This window comes from Dromiciops gliroides, chromosome 5, assembly GCF_019393635.1.
Source record: "Dromiciops gliroides isolate mDroGli1 chromosome 5, mDroGli1.pri, whole genome shotgun sequence".
Classification (NCBI taxonomy): domain Eukaryota; kingdom Metazoa; phylum Chordata; class Mammalia; order Microbiotheria; family Microbiotheriidae; genus Dromiciops; species Dromiciops gliroides.
In genome coordinates this window covers 37,938,845-37,957,820 of record NC_057865.1, presented here as the reverse complement: position 1 = coordinate 37,957,820, position 18,976 = coordinate 37,938,845, and the positions used below count along the sequence as shown (strand labels likewise).

Sequence of the window (18,976 nt, the reverse complement as noted above, 5' to 3'; positions counted from 1 at the left end):
TCTTTATGTGTTGCTTTCTCCATTAGAACAAAGACAGCTAGATGTCAGATAGAGCACGGGGCTGGGAATCAGGAAGACTTATCTTCATGAGTTCAAATCTAGCCTCAGACACTTACTAGGCGTGTGACTCTGAGCAAGTCACTTAACTCTGTATGCCTCCATTTCCTCATCTGTAAAATGAGCCGGGGAAGGAAATGGGAGACCACTCTAGCGTCTTTGTCAAGAAAACCCCAAATGGGGTCAGGAAAAGTAGGGCATGACTGAAAACAAACAACAACATCCCCACTGGAACATATGTTCCTTAAAGGCAGGGACTGTCTCATTTTTGCATTTGTACCCCTGGTCCTAAGCATAGAACCTGGTACTCAGCAAGGACTTAATAAATGCTTGTCATTTATCCAGTCACAATAACCACAGCACTTAACTTTTCACAGGGTTGTTGTGAGGATCCAATGAGATCATATGCGGAAAGCGCTTTGCAAATCTTACAAAATATATAAACTTCAGCTCTTGTTATATATTGAAATTGGACAGTAAGGGGAACATAAAACCAATGAAAATAGAGTAAAATCTTGGCATTGTGGAAACTGTGTGGGCCTTAGGGGTGGAAGGCCTATGTTTGAGTCCCGGTTTTACTGTAGGAAAACCAAGTCAACTCTCAGAGTCACAGTTCCCTCATCTATCATACAAGAAGAACAAGACTGATACCATGTCCTGCTCAGATTTGTGCCTTCTGAAGAAAATAGTTTCTTCTTCTTCTTCTTTTTTTTTGGGGGGGTGGGTGGTGGTGGTGTGGGGCAATGAGAGTTAAGTGACTTGCCCAGGGTTACCCAGCCAGTAAGTGTCAAGTGTCTGAGGCCAGATTTGAACTCAGGTCCTCCTGAATCCAGGGCCGGTGCTTTAAGAAAATAGTTTTGATGTGACTTTTTATTTTTTCAGCAGATCTGTGATTTCTTGGGGGAGGGAGCTACCAGAGAGGACTGTCCTTTACCAAGAAAGACTCAAAGCTTCTAGTGAGACGCCCTGGACCACACAGCAGCCATGCATCATATGGTCTGAATCCCCGTCTTCCTGACTCCGAGGCCATCCCCCTATTTACTAGACGATATTTCTCTCCTGTAAATAAATATAACTAATAAATGTAAATTATTATTATTGTTGGAACATCACATATAATAGTAAGTTTCCTGTGGAAGAAGGCAAACAATTGATTATGAACTAGCTTTATGATCATACAAAGATACTTTATTTCCTCAAAAACTGGGTGTCCCTTACATCTTTCTGACATTCACTGGACCACATATTTAGAACTAGAAGGGCCCTAATTCATCTAGTACAACAGCCTCATTTTACAGGGAGGAAACTGAAACTTCCAGAGAAGGTAGGAAGAGGCAGAGGTTGGATTTGAACCCAAGTCCACTGACTACGAATCCAGGATTCTTCCCACTAAATCACCCTGCAAAGGAAAAACCTCCCTTCGGTGAAATTCCCAGCCATCTGCTGGCTATGGGGGGGCCCCAAGTGAGAGCGCTTTATTAAATGCTTGCTGAATGAATGATAACTGCAGAAGCCTCACTCTTTTATAACAATAGCTCACAATCTATGCCCTGCTCCTTGTGGCCATAACTGTCCCACTCAAAGGTCATCAGCACATGCTATATAAAATAGCCTGAAGCCGGAACATCCATGGACAGAAGAGGCTAGTCCTGTTAGCACTTAAATACAAAATACAACCTGCTCTCACTCCTCAGCAGTCCTGGGAGTCAGGAGGACCCCTGCCCTTCATATTTACTAGCTGTGTGACCTTGGGCAAGTCACTTCATTTTCCTGAGCCTCAGTTTCTTCATCTGTAAAATAGCGATAACTAGAATTCTGACGTCACAGAGTTTTTGTGAGGTTCAAATGTGAGAATGTATGTCCAAAGCTTTGCGAAATTTAAACTGTTATGCAAACATCAGTGAGGTGTTGCTGTTGTTGTCATTCTCTAAGTGGTCTCTTATCTTCTTTCTTTCTCTTTCTTTCTTTCTTTCTTTCTTTCTTTCTTTCTTTCTTTCTTTCTTTCTTTCTTTCTTTCTTTCTTTCTTTCTTTCTTTCTTTCTTTCTTCCTTCCTTCCTTCCTTCCTTCCTTCCTTCCTTTCTTTCTTTTTTCCCTTCCTTCCTTCCTTCCTTCCTTCCTTCTTTCTTTCCTGTTAACTTGTTTCTAATATTGTGACAACTGTCTCTCAATCTAGTTGGTTTCCTTTGCAGTCCCAGGACTCTAACAGCGCTGTTTTGAGAAGGGATCTATCCGCAGGCCTCCTGGCCTGTGACACATCCCACCTCCTCATCACTGCTGCCCCTTCTTCAAGAACCTCCAGAAAGAGCTGGACTTGGAGTCAGCGGACCTGAGGGAAGCCTCGAGTCTGGCTCCCATCCCATTCGAGGGTCTTCGTGCCCTTGGACAAGTCCCTTCCCTTCTCTGATCCTGTTTTCTCCTCCCCCAAAATGTCACCCGCTTTGCCTCAGTTTCCCAGTTTGTAAAAGTGTATGTATTGGGGGGGGGGAGGTTTAGACTAGGAAGCCGGCTCGGTCACCCGAAGGCCCCGTCACAGCTCTGGGTCTGCTCAGAGGGGACGGCTCGGGACTGCCCCTGATGACCTAGAAGGGTCCTGGGGGGTGGTCTCTGATGAACTCTCCGATGACCTCAAGTCCCCGGGTGAGGAAGGGTCTCCACACTCACCGCCTGCTCGTTCCTCATGCCGATGTACTTGATGCCCACGGCCTGCGCGGCCACGGCGATCTCGGTCACGGGGATGCCCACGATGCCAAACATGTATTCCACATTCTGGGGAAAAGAGGACACGGCGCTCAGCGGGGGTCGTGGCCAGGGCGCGGGGCGTGGGGTCGAGACGCGCCTCGGACCCCTACACGTTGGGGACCTCAGTTTCCCCATCTGTAAAAAGGAGGGGAGAGCCTCCAAGGCCCCTCAGCCTCCAAGTCTAGTACCCCCACGACCCCTGCGGCCTCGGTCCGTCTCGAATGCCCAGGTGACGCCCCACGGCCCTACGCACGCGGGTCATCCTCATCCTCACCTGTTTCTTCAGGGCCCGGGCGATGACCTCAGCGCCGGACACTGTCTCTTGGTTCTCGCCGGCCCCCGCTGCCTGCTTTGATGCCATCTTTCCTCTAAGGCCCACGGCTCCAGCCAAGAGAGGGAATCCCGCTCCTTTAAACCCTCCTCCCTTTGCCCCCGAGCTTTCTCCACCAATGACCAACACCCTTCTTTGTGACTGACACGAAGGCTAGCCAACCACTCGGAAAGGGGCGGGGCCACGGGCGTCCCTGAATGGGATGTCAACAGACCCTTGCTCCAGTCACAATTCAGCTCTGCCAGAGGGGCCGAAGTACTCGTGGGCGGGAGAGGGGAAGGAGCCGAGCGCGAGGAGACATGGCTGTCTTTTCCGCGCTGCCCAGGTGAGTAGGCAGGGGAAGGGGGATAGCGCTTGGCACGAGGCAGCCTCCGGAGTCAGCCGCCGTCCCGCGCCAGCAGGGTCCCATGCAAAAAGGGCGCGTGCTTGCCTGGGGCTTCCCCAACCGCCATACTCTAGCGGCAGACTGCCTCCGCCCCTAGTCCCTCCTCCTGGTCCACCAGAACCTCGGAGGCCCTCCCCACCCGCTTGTCTATTTCGCGAGTTCGCCAATGGGAGCCCGCTCTACGGGACCCGCCCATCTCCTCCCTCCAGGCGGGCCCTCCTCCATAGGCGAGCTCCCGGCAGGTTCTCCTGGAGCTCGGCGCGACTCTGCCGCTAGGGGCCGTGGCCAATAAGGAGCGGGACCTGAGTGAGAAATCTACACCAGTCATTTTATAGCGGGGTAGCCCCGAGCAAATCTCTGAACTTCTCTGAGCCACAGTTTTCTCCTTTGCGTGAAGTGGCTAATAGCAGCACCAGCTCTCCAGGGTTGTTGTAAGGATTGAATGCAAAGTGCTATGCAAACCTTACAGAGATCCGCAAATAATGTAATGATAGCAGGCATTTATATACCACTTACTGTGTAAGAGGCACTGTGCAGATTTATGAAGAAACTGTGATTTAACCAGTTATAGTAATAATAATAATAGTCATAATAATGACTAGCATTTATTTAGCAATTACTGTATACCAGGCATTGTGGTAATTTATCAAGAAACAGTTATAATAATAATGATAGTAACACCTAGCATTTATGTAGCACTTATTGTTTACCAGGGACTGTGCTAATTTATAAAGAAACCGATTCAGCTGATTTTGGAGAACAATCTGGAATTATGCCCAAAGAATTACTAAACTGCCTATACTCTTTGACCCAGCAATCCCCTTACTAGGTGTAACGATTGGAATGACGCCACCTGCTGGAGACTTACTGTAGAAGAGTTCTGCCCATGAAGCGAAGGTCTTTGAGGGCAAGACCAGGAGTCTTTTCTTTGGCGGGGAGGAAGTGACGCAGACTAGTGGGAGGAGGAAGGAAGAGACTGGCGCTTGGTCTGGCGCTCTTTCCTCTGGACTCTGGCGGAGAAGGGAGCTAGAAATGCGTTCTCCCTTTAATAGATAGGAATCTAGACCTTTCTCTCTCTCTTTACCAAATTCTTATTCTCCTTAATAAATGCTTAAAAGTCTAACTCTTGCTAAAGCTTATAATTTATTGGCGACCACTCATTAGATATTTTAGACATAGGTCTGTTTCCAAAGATGATTAGAGGGAAGGCAGAGAACCTCTATGTCCTAAAATGTTTATAGCAGTTCTCTTTGTGGTAGCAAAGAACTGGAAAGTGCAGGGAGGCCCATCAATTGGAGAATGGCTGAACAAGTTGTGGTATATGATTGTGCTGGAATGCGATTGTGCTGTAAGAAATGATTATCTCTGGGGCAGCTAGGTGGTGCAGTGGATAGAGCACCAGCCCTAGATTCAGGAGGACCTGAGTTCAAATCAGACCTCAGACACTTGACACCAGCTGTGTGACCCTGGGCAAGTCACTTAACCCTCATTGCCCCAGCCCCCCCCCCCCAAATGATTATCTCAGTGATTTTAGAAAAACATTGTACAAAGTAATGGAGAGGGGGCAGCTAGATGGCGCAGTGGATAGAGCACTAGCCCTGGATTCAGGAGTACCTGAATTCAAATCCGACCTCAGACACTTAACACTTACTAGCTGTGTGACCCTAGGCAAGTCACTTAACCCCAATTGCCTCACCAAAAAAACCAAAAACAAACACAAAAAAACAAAGTAATGGAGAGGGAAATGAGCAGAACCAAGAGAACATTGTATATACTAACAGCAATATTGGGGTTTTTTTGTTTTTTTTAGTGAGGCAATTGGGGCCAAGTGACTTGCCCAGGGTCACACAGCTAGTAAGTGTTAAGTGTCTGAGGCCGGATTTGAACTCAGATACTCTTGACTCCAGGGCTGGTTCTCTATCCACTGTGCCATCTAGCTGCCCTAGCAATAGAGAGAGAGAGAGAGAGAGAGAGAGAGAGAGAGAGAGAGAGAGAGAGAGAGAGAGAGAGAGAGAGAAAGAGAGAGAGAAAGAAAGAAAGAGAGAAAGGAAGAAAGAAAGAAAGAAAGAAAGAAAGAGAGAAAGGAAGAAAGAAAGAAAGAAAGAAAGAAAGAAAGGAAGAAAGAAAGAAAGAAAGAAAGAAAGAAAGAAAGAAAGAAAGAAAGAAAGAAAGAAAGAAAGAAAGAAAGAAAGAAAGAAAAACATTGTACAAACTAATGGAAAGGAAGGGGCAGCTAGATGGCACAGTGGATAGAGCACCAGCCCTGGAGTCAGGAGGATCTGAGTTCAAATGTGGTCTTAGACACTTGACACTAGCTATGTAACCTTGGGCAAGTCACTTAACCCCAATTGCCTCACACACACAAAAAAAAGTAATGGAGAGGGAAATGAGCAGAACCAAGAAAACATCGTATATAGTAATGGCAATATTGTTTTAAGAATGACTTTGACTGAAGAGTTCCAGGGAACTCATGATAGAAGAGGATCTCCAAATCCAAGAAAAAAAAAAAAGAACTGTGGAGTATAGATGCTGAATGAACCATACTATTTCTTTTGTTTTTGGTGCTGTTGTTTTTTTTCTATTTTGAGGTTTTTCATCATTGCTCTGATTTTTTCTCTTATAACAGGACTAATGCAGAAATAGGATTAATGTTATTATGTGTGTATATATATGTGTGTATAGATATCTATATCTATATGTATATAGATATATAGATATAACCTATATCAGATTACCTGCTGTCTAGGGGAGGGAGGGGAGGGAAGGAGAAAAATCTGAAATTGTAAAGCTTGTATAAACAAAAGTTGAGAACTATCTTTACATGTAACAGAAAAAATAAAATACCTTATATGTAAAAAAAAAAAAAGAATGACTTTGATTGAATAAATTATTTTGAGTATTATAAATACCCAATTAGGGGCGGCTAGGTGGTGAAGTGGATAAAGCACCGGCCCTGGAGTCAGGAGTACCTGAGTTCAAATCTGGCCTCAGACACTTGACACTAGCTGTGTGACCTTGGGCAAGTCACTTAACCCCCATTGCCCTGCAAAAAAACCCAAAAAACCCCAATTAGGGGCAGCTAGGTGGCGCAGTGGATAGAGCACTGGCCCTGGAGTCAGGAGGATCTGAGTTCAAATCTGGCCTCAGACACTTAACACTTACTAGCTGTGTGATTGCCTCACCCCCCAAAAAAATACCCAATTAATTATAAAGGACATGTGAATAAAGACCTTATCTATATCCAGAGAAAGAACTGATAAATAGAAGTATCTATAGAATAATTTATACACACACACATACATTCCTGTTCGTGTCTAATCGTAGCCATGGGGGTAGGGGTAGGAACTGGAAGGAGCAAAAAAAAAAAGAAATTTACATGATTATTTTGTTGTATATTTGAAAGAAAGACCAAATTGCACATACTAGATTTATAGTTTCACATGCAATCATCTATTTTTATTTTACTATGGAAATGCTTGTTTTATTCCATAAATTAAAAATAAAATAAAACAGAAACTGTGGCTCAGCTAGTTTGGATCATAACAGTAATAGGTGGCATTTTTATAGCACTTAGTTTTGCAAAGCATTTCCCATCAATTATTTGGTCTGCAGGAAAGTCCATTCCTCTCAGACTACTGCATTGATTCAGTTCGTTCACCAGAATATCTCATTTGATCTGCATGACAACCCTGGGACATAGGTGCCCTTATTGGCAGCTTTTTTCTTGTTGTTGTTTAGTCGTTTTCAGTTGTGTCTGACTCTTCGTGACCTCATCTGGGGCTTCCTTGGCAAAGACACTGAAGTGGTTTGCCATTTCCTTCTCCGGCTCACTTGACAGATAATGACAGATAAGGAAACTTAGGCAAACGGGAAACATGCCTGGAATGGGGAGATTTGGGTCTTCTTGTGTGAGGAACAGCAAGGATGCCATGGCTAGATCACAGAGTAGGTGGGAGAAGAGTAAGGTGTAGGAAGATCCGAATGGTTGGAAGGGGTCAGGTTCAGAAGGACTTTAAAAGCCCGAAAGAAGGTTGTACATTTTATTTAAATAACTCTTTCAAACCAGTTGCACAAGCATTTATGAAACTCTCATTTCACAGATGGTGAAATAGATGCCCAAAGAGTTTAAGTTACCCATGATCATCCAGGTCGTGACTTGTAGTTATGACTCAACAGAAAATCCAGTGGAAATGGAAACATAGAGGTTGGAAAATTCCTAGCCCAAAGCTTTCCTAAATTCAGATTAGCCAGCGTCCCAGAGAATTGACTCTCAGCTGCTTGGGTTGGAACACCCAGCAAAAAGTTCACTACAAGAAAAACTGGACTGCTTTTATTTAAACAATCTCTGACCTTAAAATAGTTTTCAACTGATGGCACAAAGTTCACTTGTTTGGTTGGGCATTCTACTGATGATTCTAGAGCTCTTGTTGGCCTGGGATAAGAGCCATGACGTTTTAATCGTTTCGTATCACTAAAGACAGGGACAAGGTCTAGGTTTGCTTTTTTCCTGAGTATCCCCAACAGTTAGCACACTCCCTGACCCAGAATAACCCTTAATAATAAGTGTTTGTTGGTTGGTTAATCATTGTTAATGTGATATACAATCATTAATCATTGTTAATGGGATATACAATCATTACGATGTGATATACAATCATTACGATGTGATATACAATCATTACAGGAATGTAAAGGAATGTTTCATCATTATTTAAGGATTTTGCAAAGAACATTACCATCCTCTCTTTGTTACTTCTTTTGGGGTAGATTCCATAGTATTCTTTTTCATCCTAAATTAGGAAAGTCCCTTCTTCTCAGACTGCTGCATTTATTCAGTTATGTCACCAGAATATGGTAGATGGGGCTATCTCTCATTTGGCAGATTTGGGGAAGAACTGATGAGAATTGATTTGAATTGAAGTACTGTGTATTCTATCTGGAAAGGGTGCAGAAAAACTTGAAATACCTTCTGGAGAGCAAAAACCATTTTGATTTACTTTGTCGTTGTTCAGTTGTGTCTGAATCTTTGTGACCCCGTGGACCATAATATTCTAATATTGCCCATGGGGTTTTCTTGGCAAAAATACTGGAGTGGTTTGCCATCTACTCCTCCGGTAGATTAAAGGAGACGTTAAATGACTTGCCCAGGGCCACACAGCTAGTAAGAGTCTGAGGCTGAATTTGAACTCAGGTCTTCCTGACTCCAGGCCGACTCCTCTATCCACCAGGCCACCTAGCTGCCCCTTAATTTAGTTTATTTATTTTTTTAAGTTTAGTTTAGTTCTTCAGGTGTTTTTCAGTCATGTCCAACTCTTTATGACCCCATTTTGGATTTTCTTGGCAAAGATACTTCAGGGGTTCGCCATTTCCTTTTCCATTTCATTTCACAGATGAGGAAACAGAGGCAAACAGGGCAAAGTGACTTGCCCAGGGTCACACAGCTGAGCGTCTGAGGCCAGATTTGAGCTAAGGAACATGAGTCTTCTGGACTCCAGACCTGGCGATCTATGCACTGGGGTGACCCCTGGCTGCCCTTAATTTAGTTTTTTTTTTTTTTTCAAAAAGATCTCATTATTCTACTTTGCCCTAGAAGGTCATGGGTCCCTCTGGGGCCTCCTCCTACTTGGATTGCCACATGATCTCTGACCTACTCCATTTCCCAGTTGGGCCAGTTTGTTCCTCCTTAGGTAACTTGAGATCATCATCTTAATGCTGCGCTTAGGGACGATTCCCACTACAGCTTCACAGGTTCTCCAGCCTTGGTCTCCCTGACATTGACCACCATGACCTGCCATTTTGGGGGTCACTGGAATAATTAGCTTTTGTTTTGTTTTGTTTTGTTTTTCAGGGCAATGAGGGTTAAGTGACTTGCCCAGGGTCACACAGCTAGTAAGTGTCAAGTGTCTGAGGCTGGATTTGAACTCAGGTCCTCCTGAATCCAGGGCTGGCCCTTTATCCAACCAGTTAGGATTATTAGCCCCACTATTAAAACATTGAAACCTACTGAAGAGCAGTTTAAAGACCTTAAGCGGCCACATCTGATGTATATGATGTTTAGTGGAATAAAATCTTTGAAGGCTTCTAGGACATTTCAGGGAGGGAGGGTGAAATTTTGGTGTGAGATTTGTGTTGTGTAGTGTTATGGGGAAAATTGGTGGGGGTTTGGGGTAGGGGTTCTTAGGAATTCCTCTTTAAAGAATTACACCCTCTTGCACACAAATCCAAATAGAATAAAATAATATTTTATTTAGGCATTAAGGAAAGGAAACCAAGAGAGAAGTCCTTGGATTTCTTGTGGGGAGAAGGCATGGCACAGAGGTGTGGCTCTCTGAGATACCTATCTCCTAGAGCAGGAGACAGACAGATACTTTTATAGAGGACCAATGGTGGTCCAATGGGGTGATCATCTGACTCTGGAAAGTTCCCTTATTGGGGGAGGACCATCCCCCACTGGTGGTGGCTGGGGGAAGTTGGGTGAGAGGCAGCTCCAATCTCTCAAGCCATCTCTGTCCCCCTCCTCCCACAAAGATAGCAGCCACATTTAATGTTATGTCCTGAGGGGTGGGGAAGACTGGAATGAAGGCTGATGGCCCTGGAGTTATCTCAGTTCAGATCTGGTGTGTGTGAGGGAAAATAATCCCCTTCTCCTTTTTTTTTTTTTTTTTTTTTGGTGAAGCAATTGGGGTGAAGTGATTTGCCCAGCTAGTAAGTGTCAAGTGTCTGAGGTCAAATTTGAACTCAGGTCCTCTTGAATCCAGGGCTGGTGCTTTAACTCAGCAGTGATGTGACAAAGACTCTTTTATTTCCTTCTCATGAGAAGGAGGCACCCTAGTGTGCAGCTAATGGGTACAAAGAAAGGGGGCTCACAGGCTCTGTTTTAAACCCTAGTCCCTAATGTGAATGGACCCTCCCCTTTTTCATCATTGGTCTGATTACTCAACGGTTACAATCTACACACAAAAACTAGCTAATCTGAACACAGTATTCCCATCCCTCTCCCTTATATAGGTATAATTCAGGAGTGGACCTTATACTTCCTTATATGGACACAATTTTGGAGCAGACCTTATTGAACCATGTGATTTTGTTAACCTGAGGGGGAGGAGGGGATCTGAGACCTTTGTCCTAAAAACAGGTCAGGAGGAGTATGACTGACTGTTACAGCCTCATTGAGAGGAGACAACTACCCCTTTTCTCACAGGGTGCCACTCACCTCTTTAGGTGTGTCTGTCCTTTGGTTTAGTTTCTCAAAGAGAAGGTTCCTTGATTTCCCCCAGAAAACTTCTGAGGTACCCGAGCCCATAACACGGAGGACAGTGGTGCCAACCTCAAGTAGAAACAGGGGGGCAGTAAAGGACCCCAGTGGGAAGCATGTTGAATTAGAAATTCACATGTATTTTTATATTTCTGTTGGTTTGGGAGTGCTGTGGGCCACACATTTGATGCCTCTGGTATAGTGGCTAGGCTTCTTAACTTGGAGTCAGGAAGGCCTGTGTTCAACTGCTGTCTTAAAAAAATGTATTTTAAATATTTAATTAATATTTGATAATATTAAGAATAACTAATATGTATATAGCACTTACTATGCGCAAGGCACTGTGCTAAGCATTTTACAGTCATCACATTTGATCCTCACAGCAACCCTAGGAGGTAGGTGCTATTTACTATCCCCATTTTACAGATGAGTAAACTGAGGCAGGCAGAGGTAAAGTGATTCGTACAGGGTCACAGAACTAGTCAGTGACTGAGGCAGGATTTGAACTCAGGTCTTCTTGAAGCCAGGCCCAGCCTTCTATCCATTGTACCACCCAGGTGTATCTTAGTCCAGATGTGCAACCACAAGTTTCGTTCCTCTGGAGGGCTACAGTAAAAAATACAAGATACTATTGTCCATATCTCCCCCCTGAATTTTGGTCTCCCTCCAGCACCCTGCCAGACAGCTCTCTATAGTCTGTCCTGCTGTTACCTCCTATTCTCCATGTCCAATGTCTACCACATTCTCTAACCCCTCACCTTGCCCTCCTATACAGAAATACCAACAGGTTCTGGATCTCTGCTGATCACAGGAGCCCCATCCCAGTCACCCACTCTCGAAATCTCAGCCTCTTTATTTTTCCTAACTCTGGTTTCCAAAGCCTCCCACTGACACCAGCCACTTCTAGCCAGGCTCTTATCTCCACTACCCTGGATTAGTGTAATTATCTCAAACCAAATCAATTGATCCACCCAGGCAGTCTATGTAAAGTGCTTAGCAGAGAGCCTGGCGCAGAGTAGGTGTCATATGAATGTTAGCTACTCCTGCTGCTGCTATTGGTCTCATACCTGACCTCCTTGTATCTAGGCTTTTCTCCCCCTGATTCATCCTTCACACAACTGCCAAAATAATCTTCCTTCTGCATCAATCTGTCCAGCTCCAAAACTTTCAGTGACTCCCTATTGCTTTCAGGATAAACACAGACTACACTTTTCGACCAAGCCTTCTCGATTCCTTTACCTTCCCGCAATCTGGATTTTGCTTTTCTGTCTCCACCTGCTTTCTCTCTTGCCGAGGCCACAGAATGTGGATTTGCCTCCATTCTGATTTGTCTTTATACAGTTTGCCCTTGTAAGTGACCCCACAGAGATCTCAGTTATAGGATAAAGGGAAGGAACAAGAGGGACGTAGACCTAAGTCTTAGGGGTGGGACAAAGGGTAGAGGGAAAGTTAGTGGTTCCCTAACTCCTGGTTTCTTCAGGTTTGCCTCTGCCATGGAGCTCAAGGGGCTATTAAAGTTTAGCTTGGCCAGCTAGATATCAGGATGGATACACCTAAGAAGTAAGGGAGATAACATTTTATAGCAGGAAAGTCAGTTAGGCGAGGCTCCTACCTGAGCTAGGAGAGAGATACTGGCAGAGGTAGGGACTAGCATTCCAAAAAAATTCTCCCTGACTCTCTGGAATCTTTCCCCACCCCTCCCCATCCCAAAAGGAACTTTCTATTTCCAGGTGCTCACCCCATCTATGCCCGGTAAAAGCTTCTGCCTTTCTTCTGTTCCTGGAGAAAGATGTCTCTAAGCCATCTCCTCCCCCTGAGGCTGTCTTCAACTTCCCTCTCCATCACTTCCTCTAGCGCTCAATAAAGGACCATTTTAATTCTCTCTCTCTCTCTTTTTTTTTTGTGGGGAATTGGGGGTTAAGTGACTTGCCCAGGGTCAGACAGCTAGTAAGTGTCAAGTGTCTGAGGCTGGATTTGAACTCAGGTCTTCCTGAATCCAGGGTCAATGCTCTATCCACTGCACCACCTAGCTGCCCCTAGACCATTTTAATTCTAACTGGACTGTGTTCAAGAGTGTAATTCTTGACAGAGGAACACCTAAGGACCCCCACCACCTATTTCCCCATGCCCAAGAAAACAAGAATCCTTCATCAGAGCTTCCCATCCCCTCAAACTCTCATCATCCTACACCTCCCCTCCCTTTCTCAGCCAGTCTCCTAGAAAAAGCTGTCTACACCTGCTGCTTCCCCTCAACTCGCTTCCTAACCCTTTGCAGTATGGCTTCGGATCTCATCATCAAGTGACCAAACCCTTTGTGACCTTCAGATCTGATGAGTTTTCCCATAGTCCTCAGCTTCCCCAACTGCCTCCTGTACTGGATGCTGTGGCACCCCCTGCCCCGGATGTGCTCTCCCCTCTGGGGTTTGGCACTGCTGTCTCCTGGCTCTCCTCAGACCCGTCCTGTCGCTCTTTCTCAAGCTCCTTTGCTGGATCTTTAACCAGACTTCTGCTCCAGCTGGCTGTATACACACCTCCTAACCATGCTTGTGCCCCAAGGCTCCATCTCACCTCGTTCCCTTCCCACCTTCTCCGCTCTCATTTCTATGCCAATCACCGCCAGCTCTCTATTTCTGGCCCGGTCTCTTCCCCGAGCCTAGTCCCACATCACCAATCGCCTGGTGGGCATTTCAAACTGAATGTTCTAGAAACATCTCAGACTCATTTTCTTTCCCTGCAAACTCACCCACTCTTCAGAACTCCCCTGTGTTTGTGGAAGGCATAGGGCTCCTTCCAGTCTCCCTGTCCCTCCCATATGCCAGAAAGGCTCTCCTTCCTCACTCCCCCTCAGAGAACTCCTCCCTTCAAGATGCCCCTCAGGTGTCTTTGCTGAATGAGACCCTTCCCAATCCCCTCCCAGGTAGCCCTGCATTTGTCTCCTTCGTGTCTGGTCTCTTTATGTGAATGATCTCGATACTTACAGATGTACTTGTCGCCAGTTAGCTTCTTGACAGTAGGGACTGTTTCATTCGTTGTCCTTTTTATTTCCAGTACCTGGTACATAATGAGCATAGATTCAATATCTGTTGATTTATATAAATATTTGTGGGTTAATTAAGAGCCATAGCGGTGCTGAGGAAACTTCGTGGATCCCTCAGCGCACCAGCCTTCTGGGTAGTAGGCAGCCCCAGTCGTCACCCTTTAGTTATGCTTCTCTGTGCATGTGTGGCTGGTTTCCTCCCAGTAGACTCTTTGAGGCAAGGACGATTGTCTTTTTCATCTTTGTAACCTTAATGTGTCCTGGACATAAGTCAGCCGTGTTCTGGGGGCAGTTAGGTGGTGCAGTGGATATAAAGCACTGGCCCTGGATTCAGGAGGACCTGAGTTCAAATCCAGTTTCAGACACTTGACACTTACTAGCTGTGTGACCCTGGGCAAGTCACTTAACCTTCATTGCCCCACCCAAAATAAATAAATAAATAAATTAGTCAGCCGTGTGTTCCCATCTTCGGTGTGGCATGCTTGGTGTCCAGTGACACTCTCGACTCCCAGGATTTCCCACAGCTTCAGTATACAGTATAAGCACCTCAAGCCTTCTCCTGTCTCACAAGGATCATATTTATAACTTTAGGATAGAGGATGTAAATTAAATAGTAGATGTGATAGGGAAAATAAGACAGATGGAGATCACTTAGGTTAGCCCATTTTGGAAAATGTTCCCTGTGTTTTCAGGATGTAATTGGAGTGAATTGGGATGGGAAAGGGGTCCGGGCGGGGAGAGAAACCCCGCCTAACTCGCTAATTGCCTAAGCATCCCTATACACTCTGTAGCTTATTCTGTGTCCAGGCTGGCAATGCCACACTTCTCCACAGGGTGGCGATAAAGAGCTTGAGCTTGGCGGACTGAGTGAAGAACAAAGCCCATGGATGGTTGTTGACCTCTGTGTAATAGGTTCATGAAATGAACTCTGCTAGTCCCTGGGGGGATAGAGCAAGCAAAGAAAGGTTACCCAGGTGTTTCATGTGCAAGTGTTCTTGGCCTTAATTATATATGAATAATTGGTCGGTCAGTCAGTCAGTAAACATTGATTAAGCACCTACTATGTGCCAGGCATTGGGCTAAGCTCTGGGGATGCAGAAGGAGGCAAAAGACAGCCCCTGTCCTTAAGAAGCTCACAATCTAAGCAAACAAATAAGCACAAGCCAGCTAAATACAAGGAAACAGGAGATAACAGAGGGACACACTGGAATTAAGAGGGTTTAGGAAAGGCTTCCCATGGAGGAAGGGATTTTAATTTGGACTTGAAGGAAGTCAGGGAGGTCAGTAGTAGGTAGAGATGAGGAGGAAGAGCATTCCAGGCTTGGGGGTGGCCAGAGAAAATGCCCAGAGCCAAGAGGTGGAGTGTCTTGTACCTGGAACAGCCAGGAGGCCAGGGTCGCTGGACCAAAGGCTGTGTAGGGTAGTAAGACTGGTAAGGTAGTAAAGGAGAAGGGAGGCAGGATATGCCAGAGCATTTTGTAGTTAATCCTGCCCTTAGCATCACTTATTTTATTTAATTTTTAGTTCTAAGTTCCTTAAATCAATTAGAGTGAACTCAGATATCAGCTTTTCTAGTTAATATTTTTTTTGGTGGGGCTATGGGTGTTAAGTGACTTGCCCAGGGTCACACAGTTGGTAAGTGTCAAGTGTCTGAGGCTGGATTTGAACTCAGGTCCTCCTGACTCCAGGGCCGGTGTTTTATCTACTGTACCAACTAGCTGCCCCCTTTTCTAGCTAATATTGAACTAGAAATAGGGCTATTATCTTTTTTTTTTTTTTTTTTAGTGAGGCAATTGGGGTTAAGTGACTTGCCCAGGGTCACACAGCTAGTAAGTGTTAAGTGTCTGAGACTGGATTTGAACTCAGGTACTCCTGACTCTAGGGCCAGTGCTCTATCCACTGCGCCACCTAGCTGCCCCTTAGGGCTATTATCAAAGGAAGAAAAGGGAAAAAAACTTACATTATTTATCATCCACTGTATGGAGACTGAGAGTTGTATTTTTATGACAGTTAAAGTTTTAGAAAATGAAAACAGGGGGCAGCTAGGTGGCGCAGTGGATAAAGCACCGGCCCTGGATTCAGGAGTTCCTGAGTTCAAATCCGACCTCAGACACTTGACACTTAACTGGCTGTGTGACCCTGGGCAAGTCACTTAACCCCATTGCCCCATAAAAAAATAAATAAATAAACATTTAAAAAATAAATAAATAAAAAGAAAATGAAAACAAAGCTTATGAATGTATGTGTGTGTATCTGCACACACACACACATATATATGCTTATTAAGGGGGTAACATGATTTTAGCAGATAATTTATTCATTTGCACTTTCTGAGTTCTTCAGTTTTGATATCTCCATTGGCCATTTAGACTGTGTACACCTAAGGGAATTGAGCCGTCGGGGATCTTGCTGATAGATTCGCTTTCATGGAAACTGTCAAACTGGAAGTTGAAAAGCCTTCTAGAACTATTGAGAAGCATCTTCTTCAGAAGCAGCAGTGATGAATCCTGCAGCCTGTTACAACTGACATTCAATTTGACATTCTGAAGAACTAGGGGGAAAAAATCAATAAATAGTTGTACATTTAAAAAATAAAATCTATTTTCCTTTTATTTCCTTCCACATTTTGGTTAATATAAGCAGGCAAAACTATATATTATCTTTCCCCATATTTCCTTAATGAAAGAAATTCATTAACCTCAATGATATCATTTGGATATAAAAAAATTCTTGATTTTATAAAAAAAAACTTATTTTTCTGTCAGATATATAAAAAAATATATCCCAAGTTCTTGGTAACTTTGCAAATCCCCTAAGCCTGGATCTACTTGGTGTGACATTTCCTCTGCTGTAGTTTTCATCCTCTTTTCTTATTCTTGGGAATAAAGGCAAGATAGAGGCGGGTTCAGATTGACAGGATCCTTCACTTAAGATCAGAAAAAGAAGACAACTGGGCTATTTATACATTTCCAAAATGTGTATGTCTGCCTTTACATTTGATTACATAAGATGCTTGCTGCAAAGAGTGACAGCAGGCATGAGGGGGAGATGCTTTATGCTGCCTATTCAAGATGAACTATTTGCCAAGTAAAGACAAAAAATAAAAAATCATTTTTCCTCTCTGGCCATTGATTTGGCTTCCAGAGAGAGAAAAAGTAGCTTTATTATAATGTTTGGTGCCAAGCGAACGCTTTTCCTTAGAAGCAGAAATGTAGAAACTGGTCTTCTCTGTCTTAGAGGGGTGATTTCCAAGAAAACAATGAGCTCCACTTTTGGAAACGTACCAACTCTCTCTAAGCTACTTCTTGACATCCATCTACCGCCCTCACAGTGCTAATGGCTCGCCATCCTCTCAGCTAGGGGCGTTTGGAGCCGTCTCTCACTTGTGGTAGCTCCACATCTCGTTCTTGCCTCTCTGCTGGTTATTATTACCCTGATGGTACCTGGTGCCAGGCTCACCCATCACCTCTGACTCCTCCAGGCCGGAAGCTTCAGGTCCCGACCTTTGCCCCTGGCACCTACTATGTCCTTTATAACCCATTAAGGCATCATGTTCTAATGCAGAAATAGGATTAATGTTATTATGTGTATATATGTATATATATGTATGTGTGTGTATACACACACACACACACACACACACACACACATATATTTAACCTATATCAGATTACCTGCTGTCTAGGGGAGGGGGAAGGGAGGGGAGGGAGGGAGGGAGAAAAATCTGAAATTGTAAAGCTTGTATAAACAAAAGATGAGAACTATCTTTACATGTAACAGGAAAAAAAAATACTTTATTAATTAAAAAAAAAGACATCATGTTATCCCATTGGGACAACCTGTCTATCCAGGGAAAGTGTCAACCTTATCACAAGCACATTTCTTCTGCTGTTGTTTTTTTTCCCAACCCCAAACTTGCACCTACACTTGTTTTCTCTTACCTCATTATGGTTGAATTCTTTCCACCTCCTTAATTCAGTTCAGTCATTTAAGACACACCTGCTGCATGCAAAGCACTATGGGGAGTGGGGATTCAAAGACAAACAAAAGGGTCCCCTCTCTATGGACGTAAAAGTGATATAAGATAAACCAGAGAAAGCGAGAAATTGCTGTTGAATTTGGTATCCCTCACCAAGCTGTTCCAGTTGTTTTCTTTAGGGGAGCCATTCCAACTTACGTAAATGATTAATAGCCACTCTGGGTACCTTTTTGATTAAAAAAAAAAGACCACACACTTCCATGATATGCACTCAACCAGTAATGAACAGGTTGGGAAACAAAAGAGTTTTCTTAGTGTGATAGGATCAGGACCCCTTATATAAAGAGTTCCTCCGTTCCTCCCTTCACTGCAGGGTTAGACAAGCTTGGGACAAAGCTGCCTCTGAGACTTGATTGGTCCAGGGACCAAGGTTCCAAGAGAACCTCCATTGGCTTCCTGGTTGCCTAAGGGTATAAAAGACCCACCCAGGTGCAGGCCAGGCCCTTCAGATTTGTCCTCCTGCTAGGTGAGTCTCCACACCCTTTCTGGCTGACTAGGCTTCCATCTGGAGGTAAGGTAAGATTCCTCCCTGCATCTGCCTTGTTGAATAGCCTTCTTCTGCTGTGGTTGAGTAAACCTCCTTTTGCCAACTATTGAATGACCTTCGAATGTCTCCTTTTGTTCCAATACCAAACAGCCTGAGTCAACCTCGCCCAGTATGCTAGCTAGTCCAGCTGGGGCTGGTGTTTGCAAGTGACCCTGAGACCAAGACAAAATGTATACAAATGTATTATGTACAATCACCTACTATAGAAAGACTGTATTGCAAAACTCTTTCTGGAAGCCTGGAGGGATCTCTGGCTTCTGATTTCTTTAAGTCATTTTGGGGGAAGCCATTTAGGTTTCTCTGCCCCAAACCCCAGTTTTCTCAGCTCTAAAAATAAGATCTTTTTCCTTGCATCTTTGAGCATTATGAATGTTACTTAAAGGATGCCCCTTATTATATAATCAGTCATGGAGGTAGAATTATCCCAATAGGAAAAAATGTGTAATAGATGTCTTTTAACATTCTGGGCTTGTCCTCAAGCTTAATTCAGATAAAAAAAACCAGCTTATCAATTCTACTTTGTTTCCTTCTAGAACTCGTGATCTGGTCACTGAAAGACTCCTTGTTCAATCCCCTCTATGTTGT

At 44.3% G+C, this 18,976-nt stretch overlaps 2 protein-coding genes across 3 annotated transcripts in view; one reads left to right on the top strand and one right to left on the bottom strand.

Moving 5' to 3' along the window:
- The window catches only part of HACL1 (2-hydroxyacyl-CoA lyase 1), a 41,121-nt gene extending 37,634 nt beyond the window's left edge, over positions 1–3,487 (bottom strand). Inside the window, exons 1-2 of the mRNA XM_043965847.1 lie at positions 3,072–3,487; positions 2,720–2,824 (exon numbers count right to left, since the gene is read on the bottom strand). Coding sequence (XP_043821782.1) covers positions 2,720–2,824; positions 3,072–3,158 — 192 coding nt within the window. The 5' untranslated portion in view covers positions 3,159–3,487. The remainder of the gene's footprint in view (positions 1–2,719; positions 2,825–3,071) is intronic.
- Positions 3,327–18,976, top strand: part of BTD (biotinidase) — a 28,703-nt gene continuing 13,053 nt past the window's right edge. The window contains exon 1 of one of the 2 annotated variants that reach the window (XM_043965848.1): positions 3,327–3,453. In XM_043965848.1, the coding sequence (XP_043821783.1) occupies positions 3,428–3,453 (26 nt within the window). In that variant the 5' untranslated portion in view covers positions 3,327–3,427. Of the gene's footprint in view, positions 3,454–18,309; positions 18,361–18,976 lie in introns of those variants that run through there. The other variant, XM_043965850.1, reaches the window with a different exon arrangement.